General features: G+C 49.6%; 2 protein-coding genes across 4 annotated transcripts in view; both read left to right on the plus strand.

Annotated features, from left to right (window-relative positions):
* IGDCC4 (immunoglobulin superfamily DCC subclass member 4) overlaps positions 1-4,819 on the plus strand; it is a 142,790-nt gene extending 137,971 nt beyond the window's left edge. For all 3 annotated transcript variants that reach the window (XM_081888416.1, XM_081888415.1, XM_081888414.1), the window contains 2 exons: positions 2,805-2,966; positions 4,204-4,819. In XM_081888416.1, coding sequence (XP_081744542.1) covers positions 2,805-2,966; positions 4,204-4,728 — 687 coding nt within the window. In that variant the 3' untranslated portion in view covers positions 4,729-4,819. The remainder of the gene's footprint in view (positions 1-2,804; positions 2,967-4,203) is intronic.
* Positions 4,820-14,585: 9,766 nt separating this feature from the next.
* Positions 14,586-16,018, plus strand: part of IGDCC3 (immunoglobulin superfamily DCC subclass member 3) — a 104,934-nt gene continuing 103,501 nt past the window's right edge. The window contains exon 1 of the mRNA XM_081888520.1: positions 14,586-15,157. Within this exon, the coding sequence (XP_081744646.1) occupies positions 15,079-15,157 (79 nt within the window). The 5' untranslated portion in view covers positions 14,586-15,078. The remainder of the gene's footprint in view (positions 15,158-16,018) is intronic.

Here is a 16,018-nt window from a genome sequence, read left to right on the forward strand (position 1 = left end):
ATCCAGTGTTAGAATCTGAAGGCCTGTAGCTCAGTGGCTAGAACACAGGTCCTGAGTTCAATATACAGCATCTTCAGGCAGGACTGGGAGAGCATCCCTGTCTGAGAGCTGCTGCCAGTCAGTGTAAACAGCTCTGAGATGATGATGATGATGATGATGATAAATAAAATAAAATAAAATAAAAATAAATTTTTATTTATATAAATTTTTATTTATACCCCACCCTTCCTGCTTCAGGAAACCAGGCTCAGGGCAGCTAACAGCAAAATTTAAAAACACTTAATTGGTGCTAAAAAACCCAGAACAGCATAAAATATGGTATAAAGTGTAAATAACGATAAAATCAAAAATCAATTTAGGGGGGAAATCCATCCAATAAACATTAGATGATCACCAGGGCTAGCTGGCTAAATTAGTCCCACTTGGGCCCGTGAGGAGACCAGGGGAGAACCAGCTGTGGGATCCCAGAGGGGGTAGTCTTCACAAAAAGGGGAGGGGGAGGGAAGGAAGGGGAACAAAAGATCAGGCCAGGTTCAAATTGAAAGCCAGGTGAAATAGTTCTGTCTTACAGGCCCTGCAGAAGGAAGTTAAATTCCACAGGGCCCTGGTCTCGTGGGACAGAGCATTCCACCAGGTCGGAGCCATCACTGAGAAGGCCCTGGACCTTAGATAGATGGACCAAGGCTCTAACTTGGTATAAGGCAGCTTCAGATTAAGGATCATAGGTCAGCTTTAGAGCATCTGCTTTGCATGCGGAAGCCCTGGGTTCAGTCCCCAATGGCTGGGGGTATCTCCTTCCCAGAATCCCTGAAGAGAAGCTGCTGCCAGTCAGTGAAGACAATTTTGAGTTCGATAGACCAATGGTCTGACTTTGGATAAGACAGATTCCTATGGTCCTTCTCTAAGATATGAAATAGGGCTGGGGGTACTGAGAGCAGGACCTGGCGTGCTTTGGGGTGGGAGGGGAAGGTGAGACAACACCCTGGCATTTCCCTGGGTCCACCTGGCAAGAGTGGGAGGGCTGTGTTTTGCCATTTTCAATTTCCAGCTAGCGGGAAGGTTGGGGAGTGGGTGGGTGGGTGGGAACAGCAGCCTCTGTACCTTTCGAAACACCTGAGAGCAAGTCCTTTTGCCCCACCTGGGGCCCCCCAGCACCCAGAGAAACCGTCCCACTCTGGGATCTGGAAAAGGCCAACTTGAGAGCTAACCAGCTCAAGCTCTGAAAGGCCAGGCAAAGGCCCAAAGTGTTGTGTGTGGTAGTTTTTATGGCAAACCGGAGAGGAGGAGAGGATAAAGGAGCCTTGACAAGTTCTCTTCTAGCTGTATAATTTAATTAGACTTGCAAACAGAGTAACACTTGTGGCCCACGGGACTGGAGAACGCCGCAGAGGAGCAGGTTTTGGCCTGGTTTATGAAGCAATAGTTTTTGAGTCTGGGATCAGGGACTGGGGGGAGTTAGCAGGATTTGGCCATGCAGCTGAAACCTCTTGAAGGAGATCATCCAATGCAAGAAAAACCACAGGACTGTCAGCCTCCCATTTTAAAATGTTGCAGCATCACTGCTGCCTGATTCTTTCTCTCACATGCCTATGGTTCGTTCTCTCTGTCTCTCTCTCTCTCTCTCTCTCTCCTGCTATGTTAACAGCCCAATTCACTTCTTCATTTCCCAATTTGCTGCCTTCCTCTTCCTCCTCCTCTAGTCAGGTTTTGGCTGTTGTCTGCACACAAGGGCACCTCTTTGCAAAGACAGGGGCCCATCCCTAGCTGATGTAGTTTTCCTTTTGGCGATTTTGACAGGGGAAGAAAACCCATGGCCTTTTGAAACACATACATCATATATCAACCCTGCTTATGAATCAATTTACTCGGTCCAAGCTAGTCCAAAGCTGAGCACCTAGAGGCATAAAGACAAGAAACTCCTTCTTCCATCCTGCCCGCTCCCACAAACGAACAAGCAAGTTAGTTCCCTTAAGTCTGCAAAGGCAGACTTGAAACATGTGAGCCAAAGCCAGAGAAATTCAGAACCTAGCAGGGGAAGAAATGATGTAAAGCTGAATAAATTTGTCTGACTTCAGAAGACTGCAAAATTCTGTTTCTGTTGTTTTTGGGGTTTTTTTTTATTAACCCAGCTCTCTTTAATATTTTTATTTTGTTACAAATCACGAAGTGGTAAGAAACTCATTAAAGAGTAGAACGCTTTGCAAGAGTTCATATACACTTTGCTGAGGCCCTTTTTGCCCTCATTCTCACTAAAGTGCTAGACTGCAGATGAGGACTCACATCACTGAATACTCCTCTGTACAAATTTTTTTTCATCATCTCACCTAGAAAGCTAGCATGTCATGCAGCTGTTGACTACCTTTCTCCCTGACATACTAATTATGTGCCGGGATTAATTCCTTATTGCATTTGACTACCTTAAGTCCAAAGTGACTCAGCCAAGACTCACCTCGGTGGAAAAGAAGCCTTTATTTCATTATTTTACCATGGCTTCAAACTGGTTGGAGAAGAGCATCCTTACGGGTGCCCTCCAGATGTTTTAAACAGCTGTGCTGGCTGGGACTGATAGGAGTTGCGGTCTGAAACATCTGGGAAAGGCTGGTGAGGAGCAGCCTTTTCCTTTTTAAAATTACTAGAAAGTTCATTTTGTTTACCTTTGTTTATTTCCACTGCTTCCATTTGCCTTGCAAACCCCAGCAGCAAAGTGTCCCCAAAACCCTTAGGCTTTATTTTCACCCACAGACCTTGGATCTTCCAGTGTGGCAGGAGAGATAATGTCCTTTCCTTTCCTTACAATTCTGTAGCCTCCCTGGGAGAAATCGCTGAGCAGCTGGGCAAACAGCATCGCTGGCTATGGAGACACAGCTCCCAAAGATCCCACCATGGCTTTGAACGGATCGTTGAAGATGGCGTCCAACGGAGGGCAAAAGGTCTTGCTGCAAGCTCTGGTCTATGAGGTTGTTACGGTGTGTATTCCCAGCAGGGGGGTTCTTGCTGTTTGGAACAAGAAGGAAAAGATTTGTTTGCAGGGCGCACATAACACTGGGGACTGCGAAGTTACATTTAAATTCCCGGCTTCTCCTCAGAATGCCTGGTTGACTAGTTTACCAGGATAAAGTGTGTTCTGTCAACAGAGCACCTATAGGAATTTCCCCATGTTGGTGCCAGGGGTCAGCATAATTTGGCTGACTCAGGCTCTAGTGACTTCCCTTGATCTGGACGTTATACTTTTGTGTGTGTGTACATCACCAGATGCAAGTAGATAAATAGGGACCACTTACCAGCGGGAAGGTAAACGGCGTTTCCGTGTGCAGCTCTGGCTCGCCAGATGCAGCTTTGTCACGCTGGCCACGTGACCCGGAAGTGTCTCCGGACAGCGCTGGCCCCTGGCCTCTTAAGTGAGATGGGCGCACAACCCCAGAGTCTGTCAAGACTGCCCCGTACGGGCAGGGGTACCTTTACCTTTACCTTTTTACATCACCAGATCTTAACCTATTACAGTATTTGTAAGATTGGATTCCAAATATCATTGAATTTGCCCATTTCAACTCTGTGTTTATATGCAAGTTGTTCATATGTTTGTATAAGTTTTCAATCTAATCGTAGAAGGGAGCCACATTTTTATTTTTCCAGTTCACCAGTATCAGTCTTCTTGCTGTGGTAAGGGCTCAGAGAGTCAACACGCACTGTCCTTTTGTAAGGTTCCATGCACTGCATATATAATTCAAGAGGACATTTTGCTCTGTAAATGCAAGGTTGTTCTGTACAGTTCTGTTGATGGTTTCAGTTATCTTCCGCCAAAAATCTTTCAATATAGGACAATGAAAAAACACATATTTTAGAGAAGCATTATCCCTGTTGCATCTCCAGCAGTTAGATACATTAGATAGCACTTTTTTAAACAAACGTACTGGGGTCCAGTATATTCCAAATATTATTTTTTGTTGTATGAGCTTCAAGACATTATACTTCAGTTGATGCAGCATAGAATAGCATTCCCCTTTTTTGCTCTTGCATCACACTGTTGACTCATGTTAAGCTTGTGTTTACTAAGACCTGCAGTTCCTTTTCATATGTTCTGCTGTCAAGCCAGGTGTTCCTCATCCTACGTTTGTTCAAGACGCACCTCCTGCTTTTCGATAAACACACCTTGCAGTATTTCACCGCTGTTCCTACTCTCCGCTTGTCTCTTTCATAATACAGAACGACGCGAACAAGGAACACGCCCCCAGCAGCCTCAACCAGATGGAAGCAGAGGTCATTGTCCACTCAGACTTCTCAGCCTCTGACCGAGATTTTGACTCCCAGCTTTGTGTGCTGGACGGGGAACCTGTTCTCTCTGAGGACTGCGAACGGGAACACCTCCATGTGGAGGACTCGTCACGGCAGGCGTCCCCCAGCCTGAGCCTCACCAAAGTGTCCCGGGACCAAGAAAATGAGAGTGACCCTGAGGCCCACAGTGTGTTGCTCAGGATAGATGGGCAGGCCCACAAGATGGCCGCTGAATTTCTTGAGACAGACACTGGCTTCCCCAGGCCTGGCCAAAGCCTGGACTTGGCCGAGAGCGGGAACTCTGACTCCCTTCCAGAAGGGGGAGAAGATGCGCAAGCCAACCTGCGCAAGGCTTTCCCCACAGGCCAGTCGCAGGCCCTCTTGTGTAGCAGCCTCTCTAGTATAATCAATTCACCCTCAGTGTTTGAGAGTGTGGCCTGTGTCCACCATCTTTGAAGAGGGTGTTGACTATAAACCTTTGACCAGAGCAGAGCTTAGAAGTAACGTAATACCTATTAAATAAGGCTTAGCCCTTGATGGTACTAAATAGCCTCACAGTTCCTGGTTTGAAGGAGGAGGAGGGCCTGGAAACCCCCAGAGAGCCACTGCTGCCAGACAGAGTAGACAATACCAAGCTAGATGGACTCGTATAAGGCAGCTTCCTGTGTTCCTGTAAGAAGGTACAGCAGTGCCTCCCAAACGTTTTTACTATGGAGACCTCCTCCCAACCCCACAAGTATTTTGCCTTTGCATTAGGACCCCAGAAGCTGCTGCCTGTCTTATTTTGTGAGCAGTTCTCCTGCAGCGCCCACTTTGGAAAGGTTTATGTAGCTGCTGGGGGTGTGGGTGGCGCTGTGGGTTAAATCACAGAGGCCAGGACTTGCTTCTGCTCCTGCCAACCTAGCAGTTCGAAAGCACATCAAAGTGCAAATAGATAAATAGGTACCACTCTGGCGGGAAGGTAAACGGCGTTTCCATGCACTGCACTGGTTTGCCAGAAGCGGCTTAGTCATGCTGGCCACATGACCCGGAAGCTGTACGCTGGCTCCCTCAGCCAATAAAGCGAGATGAGCGCCGCAACCCCAGAGTCGGTCACGACTGGACCTAATGGTCAGGGGTCCCTTTACCTTTATGTGGCTGCTGAGGGTTAAGAAGGTGCCAAGGACTGGTATTCTGGGGTCACAAAGGGCCAGTGTGGGCCACACAAGGCCTTCAGGGTGTTTCCATCCCACCAGGATTTCCCCCCTCCAGCCCACACAACCCCGTAGTGCCACCTTTTGGTGGTTGCCATGCAGCCAGGAGAAGCCTTGGCGCAATGGAATGAGCGCTGCTCCCTTCTGACGTTGGCATCAGTGTCAGGCTTGCACCTCTGTATGGCGCAGAGTAAGCAGGTCTTTGGGTCCAGCTTTTACGAGGCCTTTTGGCAATCTGGCATTGCAGAGGAGCAGTAGGTTGTGTGACTTGTGAAACCGACCCAGAAACTCTTGTGTCAACACAGGGCCCTATGGAAGGGTCACCCTTTGCTGATGTAGGGCCCAAACAGGTGGGGTGCACTGCCTCTCATCTGGCTAAGTCGTTCCCTCAACCCCCCACCCCGTGCAAGGATGGTGGTATTGGTTTGTAGCTGCTGAGACCTTTAACTGGGGGTCAGGGATACCTTTGTCAGCCCCTGGCACCAATTCAGCTTATTTCATATGCAAGATTAGGAGGAAAGGGGCACTTTCCAAATTCAGCCTCGAGGGGGATGCTTTTTACAAGTCTTAAAGAGTTATGTGATGAGGTGTTTTTTTTTTACCCCAATAGAAATATTTTAATTACATTAAATATCAACTATCCAAAATTAATGTTTTTACCCCTACTTTTAAAAACAGGAAAGAGAATCCCCGTGCCTAATGGCATCCGTAACTGGAAATGCCAAAAATGAATTTGCATTAGCATAACATAACATAAATGCACATTTTGTTCAAACAGATCTCAGTTAAAATAACACAGAGAAATTCGACTGCCTCCCTCCATGTGCATGTCTTGTTTTGAACTCTACTTAAAAGCACAGGTAGAGAGAAGTCACTGCTGCAGACAGAGGGATGAGAGCTGATTCAGTATGGAAGGCCGTTCGAATGGTCACCTCTCTCAACCCACTTTCAGCTTAAAACTTTTGTCTGTCTCCAGGTGACATTTTCAAAGTGTGTGATACACAGCAATCAGGATGGTTAAAGCTGCATTCCTGCAGTTTCTGGGAGGCTGTTGGATCACCCTCTCTGAAGTAGGAGAGGAAACTGTGTTGTGCATCAAGTGTGCATTAGATGCTCTGCACTGCAACTGGGCACTATATATATATATAGTGGAATATATATATTCCTTTAGAGTGGGTGGTGCTGTGGGTTAAATCACAGAGCCTAGGACTTGCCGATCAGAAGGTCGGCAGTTCGAATCCCCACAACAGGGTGAGCTCCCATTGCTCGGTCCCTGCTCCTGCCAACCTAGCAGTTTGAAAGCACATCAAAGTGCAAGTAGATAAATAGGGAAGGTAAATGGCTTTTCTGTGCGCTGCTCTGGTTCGCCAGAAGCGGCTTAGTCATGCTGGCCACATGACCCGGAAGCTGTACGCCGGCTCCCTCGACCAGTAAAGCGAGATGAGCACCGCAACCCCCAAGTTGGCCACGACTGGACCTAATGGTCAGGGGTCCCCTTACCCTTTACCTATATATTCCTTTATCAACCCCCTGCCCCAAAAGCAGAATAAAAGTTAACCACCTTTGTAAAAAGGCCCCATAAAAGGGCCCCGGGAACAATATGGCGATCCTTTCCCTCTTGCCTTTGGTCCAAGGACTCCAGTAACCTATTTCTACTACCAGCCCGTAGAATTCAGCCTGCAGGTATTCCAAGTGCACTGCAGCTCATCTCGTGTTCTTCTGGTGCTTAAAAGGAGCCCCAACCAACCTGGTCCTCAACATCCAGCAGAAGAAAAGCGATGGAGTGAGGGCACAGTGGGGCTATGGGACTGTTCCAAAACGCTCAATCTATTCCTTGAAATTTCCCTCCACCTCCCAGGCAGGCATCCTATTGGGTTGTGTCCTCTACCGATGCTGACTTTTCTGATTGAGTAGAGAGGGTCACCCCTGTCCCCCTTGCAATGCTGCTGTGACATCCCTGCTCCCTCACCTTATGTGAGAGTTGCAGTATTTAGGGCCGGCTTATATGCTCAACTGAATCAAGCGGAATGAAGGTTTTATTGTCCCGGACAACATTTTCACTTTAGCCTTCACCCTGATGTGCTCACGACCACAGGTCAGCTTTCCCTCCCCTGCAATGAAAGCCTTTCCACGGGGGTGGAGAGCCTCAGTCCTGGGGGGTCAAAGATGCACACACCTCCATGGGCCTCTTGATCTGGCAATGCAGACCTCCTAGGTGCTGGGCTGTGTCCCTGAACTGCAATACTGCCTCCTGTTTGTGTCATAGAGCAGTGTTTCCCAACCTTGGCCCTCCAGCTGTTTTTGAACTACAATTCCCATCATCCCTGACCACTGGTCTTGCTAGCTAGGGATGATGGGAGTTGTAGTCCAAAAACAGCTGGAGGCCCAAGGTTGGGAAACACTGTCATAGAGAATGCGGAGGGGCAGGTGGGGCTGTAGGAACCTCTTAAGTTGGCACACCTCTAAATCTAGCCTACTTCACCTCCGTTGCTTCTGCCTATGGCCCCCATGCAGCACTGGCATGCGGCCCCCAGGAGGTTACTCACAGGTGAATGTGGCCCTGGGGCTGAGAAAGCTCCCCACTCCCGTCCTTTCCCTATGTTTTCTGTGTTCATCATCAGCAGGAAAGCAGCCTTCCCCCTGCCCCCATGTTTCTGGCCCTTTCTTTGCAGGCAGGTGTTGCCGCCACTTATTACACACTCTGCGAGTGCTTCTAACAACTTGTTCCGAAAATAGAGAACCATCTCCAGCAACTGGGTCACCTCACTAGCCTGGATGTTTGTGTTAACACAGGCCGCTTTCCAGGCAGGAAGCCCTCCTGCCTCAGCCCCACTGAAAGGAACGGGGGTCCATTTAGGGCTCTTGTTAATTTCACTGTGGGCTCGGTGAGGAATTCCTGCTGCGATGGGGCCCTCTAGGTTCTTGTACCTAATATTTTAGGTATTGGCCTCTCTCTTTTTTCTCCTTTTTAATGTATGACAATGTATTTTTTATTTCCTCAGAGCATCTTTATATTATTTAATTTTTATATGAAAATGGAAAAAAAATCTAGTAGTGTGTGTCTCTAGTGTAGCATTTGTACTGCTATTTCTCTATGGTGTTTCCCCCCCCTCCTTAACACAACAACTACCTCATGCTTGTTTTTTTTATTAAAAAAAGGAAGAATAAAAGCAGTAGATTTTTGCTCCTTTGCTGTGTTTGTTCTTATTCTTTTGTAACAAAATATAAGTTAACTAAGTATCTATGAGTATCTTTTGTAAAAAAAAGATCTTTTGTAAAAAAATATAAGTTAACTAAGTATCTTAACCCACTCAGAACAGGTGCATTGAACATGGCTACTTTTCATTTCAACGGGTGGGTAGGATTAGCACTGGACACTGAGGTCCAGCTCTGAGGGCCTTCTGGTGGTTTCCCTCACTGCGAGAAGTGAGTATCTGAAGAAGTGTGTATCTGAAGAAGTGTGCATGCACACGAAAGCTCATAACAAGAACTAACTTAGTTGGTCTTTAAGGTGCTACTGGAAGGAATTTTTTTTGTTTTGACTATGGCAGACCAACACGGCTACCTATCTGTAACTGTTGCGAGAAGTGAGGTTACAGGGAACCAGACAGAGGGCCTTCTCGGCAGTGGCGCCTGCCCTGTGGAACGCCCTCCCATCAGATGTCAAGGAAATAAACAACTATCTGACTTTTAGAAGACATCTGAACGCAGCCCTGTTTAGGGAACTTTTTAATGTTTAATGTTTTATCGCTTTATTATTATTATTTTTTATTATTATTCTGTTGAGAGCCACCCAGTGTGGCTGGGGAAACCCAGCCAGATGGGCGGGGTATAAATCATCATCATCATCATACAATTCACTTTTACAAAGTGTGCCTGCAGCTGCTGGCTTGGAGGCTTTAAAAAGGGTTCAGACAAACCCATAGTGCCCTCGGGCCCCTGCCCATTGACCAAGGAACCATGTCTCCTGGGGGGGGGGGTTCCACCCTCTGCCTCCCAGAAAGAACATGGCAAGGAGGAGACTCAACCTGGTATCACTTCCTCTGCCTTCTTCTTTGCTTTTCCCTGTCACTTGATTGAAGGGGAAATAAGCAAAACCAGAGATTTTGAGGGTTTCATTAGATCTGGGGATATTAAATCAGGTCTGGCTTTAGAAACCGCCCCTCCACCCTGTCGCCGGACCTGCCAATCACAGATTAATGAACTCCATCATGCCCATTGGTTATTTACATACATGTTGATAGGTTTTAAATGAACTGGAACCACTCAGGAAATAGATTTACATGCTGGTGTGGCCATCAGGATGAAAACATCTGCTCTGTGTGCAGCAACAGTTAGGGAAGAAAGTAAACCAGATGTTGGACTTAATTACAAAAAGCAGAATGAGAAAGGGGGGGGGGCATTCTACTGAGAGTTACTGGGGTGGTGAGGGGGTGTTCACAGGATGTACTCCTCTTCGAAATAGCCAGGTCCGATTTCCTGCCAGCATTAGACATGGTCAGGGAGGTATAAATTCCGGGGGGGGGGGGACAGCAGGGGGTAGGGTGCTACATCCTTCTCCTGACCACCACCTCCCCCCTGGAAATCTCACATCTCAATCTATTTTTAATATTTCTTCTTTCCCAGATGGGCTCCCAAATTGGAAGTCTTGGGAGAAGCATCAGTAGCAGTTGTGCAGTGTTCTGGGTGAAAGCGGGTGGTGGAGAGAGGCTGGTGTTTCTGTTTTTTTTTTTAAGTAATATTTATTAGAAGTTTAAGAATTACAGAAAGAAGAAAGAAAACAAAGTTAAACAAAACAAAACAATACATTACAATACATAAAAACAACAACAAAAAACACTACTTATCTTAACAAAACAGAAACAAAAACAGAAAAAATTAAAAACACATCCAATATTTCCATATCTTATCCTTCATTTACTTGTTTCATCAACCTCCTCGCACCTCCCTTTTTTGTATTCTAGTTCAGTTAGCTATTTCAGCAAATCCTTTCCATCGTTCTCATTTTTTGTCCTATAATTTATCTTAACACAATCTAACCTTACTTTTTCCCCCTTTGACCCATTAACAATCTATTTTTACTTAATTCTTTGTAACATTTCTGCTAAAGCCATATAACTTCATTCCAGCATCCTTATAACATTCATTAATTTTACAATGTTTCTGTAAATAGTCTTTAATTTTTTTCCAATCTTCTTCCACCGACTCTTCTCCCTGGTCTCGGATTCTGGTGTTTCTGCAGCAAGGTCTCGGATTCTGGTGTTTCTGCAGCAAGGTTCTTTGCAGAGTCCCCGTCTTCAGTGTCCTAGTCACTAAAAATGGCATTAAATATTTATATATCTAAAAGACAACCCTATTTTAAAAAAGCTAGATGAAAACATTCCACCCACACAAAAAGACCAAAGAGCTGATGAAAAAGAAGTTTTTGCCTGGCACCTAAAAGATGTATAATGATGTCGCCAGGTGAGCCTCTTTGGGGAGAGCATTCCACTAATGGGGGGCCATCACTGAAAAGGTGTGTTCTTGTGTTGCCACCCTCCAGACCTCCATGAAGGGGGCCCATCTACAGATGACAATCACAGGGTCCAAGCTGGTTCGTAGGGGGAGAGGCGGCCCTTGAGACATTGGGCTACTGAGCTGCACAAGACTTTTTAACCAGCACTTTGAATTGCGTCCAGATGTTCCAAAGCGAAGGAACACTGAAAACACAACGTGCTTCCTTTTCAAGAGAATGATGTGCAACTTCTGCTACATGCAATGGAACTTGATGGAAAACACAACTTAAGTCACTCTCCCCCCCCCCGAAAAAAAATGGGAGCTCTCGTATACCCACGTATGCGCACAGAAAAGAGCAGAGCTAGTTGAAAGGCAACACATGGAGATCTGCACTGATCCTTGCAATGCATCCCTAGTTATTACTGTATAATTATAAGATCTTTGTATAATCGCGGGTGGTTGCATAATTTTAGAGGGGAATTGGCGGTGACTATCATGGAGCAACCCTGCACCTCTGAATTTGCAACTACACTGGGGATCAGTGGGGATGATTTGATGGGACAGGTTGGCAGCCACCGGCATGTGCGCCCCCCCCCGAAGGTTCCCCACCAAGGAAAGTGGCCCTCGCATTGAACAACAGCAGCAAAAGGTTTGCAATATGTCTCTGCGCGATGCAGTTTTGGCCTTGCCAAAGACGCAGACCCCCAAACACTGGTCTTCTCCCCAGAACAGCGAAAGCCTCGTTTCGCCCGCGTCTCCCTCCCTCTTTTCTCCTCCTAATTATCCACGAAAGTGCGATTGCTCCCGATGCAGCTGGGATTGTTTTTGCAAGCGCCGGTCTAATCTGCTCGCGACGGCTGTGGAATTCAGTAGCTGCTCCGGCGAAGTGAGAGCCGCCCTCGTCTGCTCTTCCCTTGCAAGGGGCGCCCGCTCACTGTTTGGTAATACAATCTAGTCCGGCTAGAGGTGATTCAGAGGAACTGGAGAGAGGAGGGGGGGACGGGGGACCTGACAGGGTGGTATATAGGGAGCCGGAGCCCAGCTTGGGTACATTCCCCAGGCTCCGCAGCTCGGGCGCTTCTGGCTCCGGAGGAGAAAGGAGATCTTTCTTACAGCGCAGCAGTAAAACTGCTCGCACGCTTGCGAAGCTAAGCAGGGTCCGGCACGGTTTCAAATTGGATGGGATACCATGTATCACAGGGGGTTGGACTAGATGACCCTTGGGGTTCCTCCCAGCAATACAATCCTATGAAAATAGCGCTTGAGGTTTCTGAAACTTAGGGGTGTCTAGAAAGAAGCATGCCTGCCTCTCTCATCAGGCAAGGAGTCAGGATCAGCCGATTTAAGTGGCAGACGACCCCAGACTTCATTAGGAATAAGGGGAGCGGCCTGCCCTGCAGGGATGTTGTTAGCGGGCGTTACAAGCAGACCCAGGTCTTTTGCACAGGAACTCCGGCATCTGTCTCCCCACCCCGCTTTAAAACTTAGTTTATAATGCAGGAATCTCAACTAAAGCATCCATGACAGGTGGCCATCCAACCTCTGCTTAAAAACCTTCCGTGAAAGAGAACCCACAACCTTCCAATGTAGTCTGTTTCACCGTCGAATAGCTCTTACTGTCAGAAAATTCTTCCTGATGCTTAGCTGGAATATCCTCTTTTGTCATTAGAATCCGTTGGTTCTGGGTCCTATCTTCCGGAGCAAGAGAGAAGAAGCTTGCTCCCTCTTCCATGTGACAGCCCTTGAAATATTTTAAGAAGGCTATCAGATCTCCTCACAGTCTCCTCTGTTCCAGGCTAAGCATACCCAGCTCCCTCAACTGTTCTTCACAAGGCTTGGTTTCCAGAGGCTTGATCATCTTGGTCACCCTCCTCTCCACACGTTCCACCTTGTCAATATCCTTCTTAAATTATGCTGCCCAGAACTGGACACAATACTCCTAGTACTGGGACATTTTAGCCCCCGAGAGCGCCCCCTGTAGGCTGCCACAGAACCTGACTTTTTAGGCTCTAAGTAACGCCTCTGTTGCCTTTACACTGTCAGACCATTGGTCCTTCTGCAATGACCTGAAGTGACTCTTCAGGTTTCCGAACGGGAGCGAGGGAGACCATAAAAAGGACAGGAGTACAGCAGTTCTCTAGGGCAGAACCTGGGACCTTCTGCACGCCAAACATGTGCTCTGTCAATGAACCACAGTTTGCCCCCGCTCCAAACAGAGTCTTCGGCAAAGGCGGGCCTTCGGTCCATATGGCTTAGCACTGCCTGCACTGGCTGGCAGCAGCTCTCCGGAGGTTCAGCCTAGAGCTTTTCCCCAGCCTTACTTGAAGATTGAACGTGGGGCCTTTTCTGAAGGTACAGGAGATGCTCTGCTACTGAGCTGTGGTCCTTCTTAAAGATAAAAGGCTCCAGACCTCATGAATGTAAAAGAGGAGCGGATTTAAACACTGGAAGCGGCCTTCGTTCTGTTCAGTACTGAACAGTGTACGGGGCGGGGGGGGGGGGCAACCAACATGTAAAAGTACCCCTACTTTACACCCCCGCGACAACCGTCTTCTTTTTCAAGCCGGGCTGCAGCGCAACGTCTGAATGTCAAGCGAGCATCTTTTGTTTCTCTCGCGCTCTCTCAACCCCCTGAATCCTAGCTCTGCACCTGCTCTCCGCTGACCGCTACTCTACTCTCGCCCGTCTCTAGTACCAGGTCTTGTGGGACGCCCGGGCTCAGTTTCGGGGCGCAGAGGTTCTCGTCTGCCCCTGCCCGTGGGAGGAGCGTATGGGAGTCCCTGGGAAACTGTAGAAGGGTTTTCATCCTTTATCAAGCATCTTTGCAACCCCCTGCCCGGCCACACCTCTTCAGCGGTGTGGATTTTTTGACACCGTCCAGTTCCCAACACCACCGCAGTTGCTACTTTCGACAGCGCTGCTGATCCGGAGGAGAAATTTCCCCCCTTAAGGGAATCTCCAACCCAGCGCAACTCATCGCCGCCGCCACCCCCTGGTGCAAAATCTCCTCGACCGCCACAACTAACTTTTCCACCCCAAAACAATCATCTCTCTCCCCTCCCCACCTCAAACAAAACCCCCACTGCCTCACATTCGCACCGCGGGCCACGAAATCCCTGCGTGTGTTTTCACGGGGCCGGGGGTGGAATCTGTGCATTTATTTAGGGGTGGGCTCTTTTTTGAGGGGAGGGGGCGCAGACATTGCAGACCCACAAAGAGGCGCAACCCCATTACCAGTCGTAGCTTTTTATTTGCAACGGGAGCGGGGGGGGGGGAGAGAAAGGCTTTTCAAGCCTTTGCAAAGCTGCGCTGGGGAGGGCAGAGACCCCCAGCCCCCCCAAAAAACCCCTGCTTTGATTCCTAGCAGAATTTAAAGGAAACCCCCTCCCTCGGCCAAAAAAAAGGGAAGGCATTGGGGGAGCTTTATTTGGCCGTGCGCGCTGGCCGGCGGGGTCCGTCCCGTCGCAGGAGCGAGGGAAGCCGGAGCGCGCCGGCCGGCCGGCCGTTGGCTCGCCTTTTGTTCTGCCCCCTTTGCTGGGGACTCCCAGGGGAGGGGAGGGGCGGGGCGGGAGGAGGAGGGTTGGGGGGCTCGAAGGCGGCGGCGCTGCTGTTGCTGCTACTGCTGGGGCGCCGCCTGGCAGGCAGGAGAGGCGAGCCGGGCGCCGGGAGAGCCGCCGCGCCAGAGCGCACGCCGGCGAAGAGGCAGGCAGGCAGGCAGGCAGGCAGGCAGGCAGGCCGGCTGCCCGTCCGGCAAGATGGCGCAAGGCGGCCCTCGCCGCCGCGCAGGCTCCTCCCGTCCTCGCTGCCGCCGCTACTGCTTCTCCTCGAGGCGAAGGTTGAGGCATTAGGCTCGGCCTGCCCCACGGACGGACGGTCGGATCCCCGCACCCATCGTCGGCCCGGCCTGGCTCCGAGGGCGCTCGTATTTGGGCCCGGCGGCGGGCGCACGTGCGCGGCCGCTGCTTTGTGCGGCTCCGTGGGCTCCTCGCCACGCCTGCTTCGCCCAGGAGAGAAGCGAGGCAGCCGCGCCGGACGGGGCTTCGTCGTCGAGAGAAGGGTTCGGGGGAACCCGCCCGCGGGGAAAAGAAAGAGGACCTCTCCAATCTTCCCGGAGCCAATGGCTCCCCGCGGCTGGCCCTTGCCGCCGCTTTGCTCGCTCGCCTGCCTCCTGGTCGCCGCCGCCGCCCTGGCAGCAGGTAGGCACGCGGGGTTCCCTTCGGAGGGGCAGGGGGACGAGGGGGGCACCGATTCTCCAGGAAGGGTAGGAAGCCCCCTCCTCTGACTAGCTGAGATTTCAACTTTTGGCGTGCGCCCTTTTCAGACTTTGTTTTTCTTCGACGGGACGGGGGAGCCCTTTTCTCGGGGTGTGTATTATGTGTGTGTGTGGAAATGGCAATCGCACCCCGAAGCTCCGGACGGGGCTGTTGCCGCGCGATCCCCTCCCCGGCTTCTCTCCGGCTGCGTTTGGGTGCGCGCGTGGTTCTCCCCTTCTTTCCTCCCCTTCTCTGGAAAGCACATGGGTCTGTCAACAAGTCCTCTTCCAAGGAGGGAAACGTGCCAAGTCGCAGTAAATAAACCGACGACCGCGATCCGCCTGTTCTCTCCGCCTCCCTCGCCTCCTTCAGAGGCACAACGGAGAGGCTGAGAGAGAGGCGCTTCTGGGCGAAGCACCAGCTCTTGCAGGGAAGGAGCTGCGCTCGCCCTTCTGCCTCGGATAAAGGCTTCTGCACATGATAAAATCATTCTCGCCTTCCTCCGCACCCTCTTTGTTTAAGAGCATCGGGAGCGCTGTGCTTCGGACCAGACCGAAATCGCGCCCTGGTGCTCTGATTCCAGCGCTGCCTAACGAGCGAGAGATGCCTCTGCAAAGCTCAGAAAGGCATCTTTTCCCAGCGTCTGGGCTCCAGGGGTCTAATGCCTCTTCACAATGACTGGTAGCTATTGCCTGACCCGTCTTTGGTGTACAGTATTTAATTAATCTCGTTTACCAAAAAAAGATAGTGGTTGTAGTAGCTCAGTACAGTACAGCTCAGCTCAGCTCAGCTCAGTACAGTACA

Source organism: Podarcis melisellensis, assembly GCF_964234715.1.
Source record: "Podarcis melisellensis genome assembly, chromosome: 14".
NCBI classification, from domain to species: Eukaryota; Metazoa; Chordata; class Lepidosauria; order Squamata; family Lacertidae; genus Podarcis; species Podarcis melisellensis.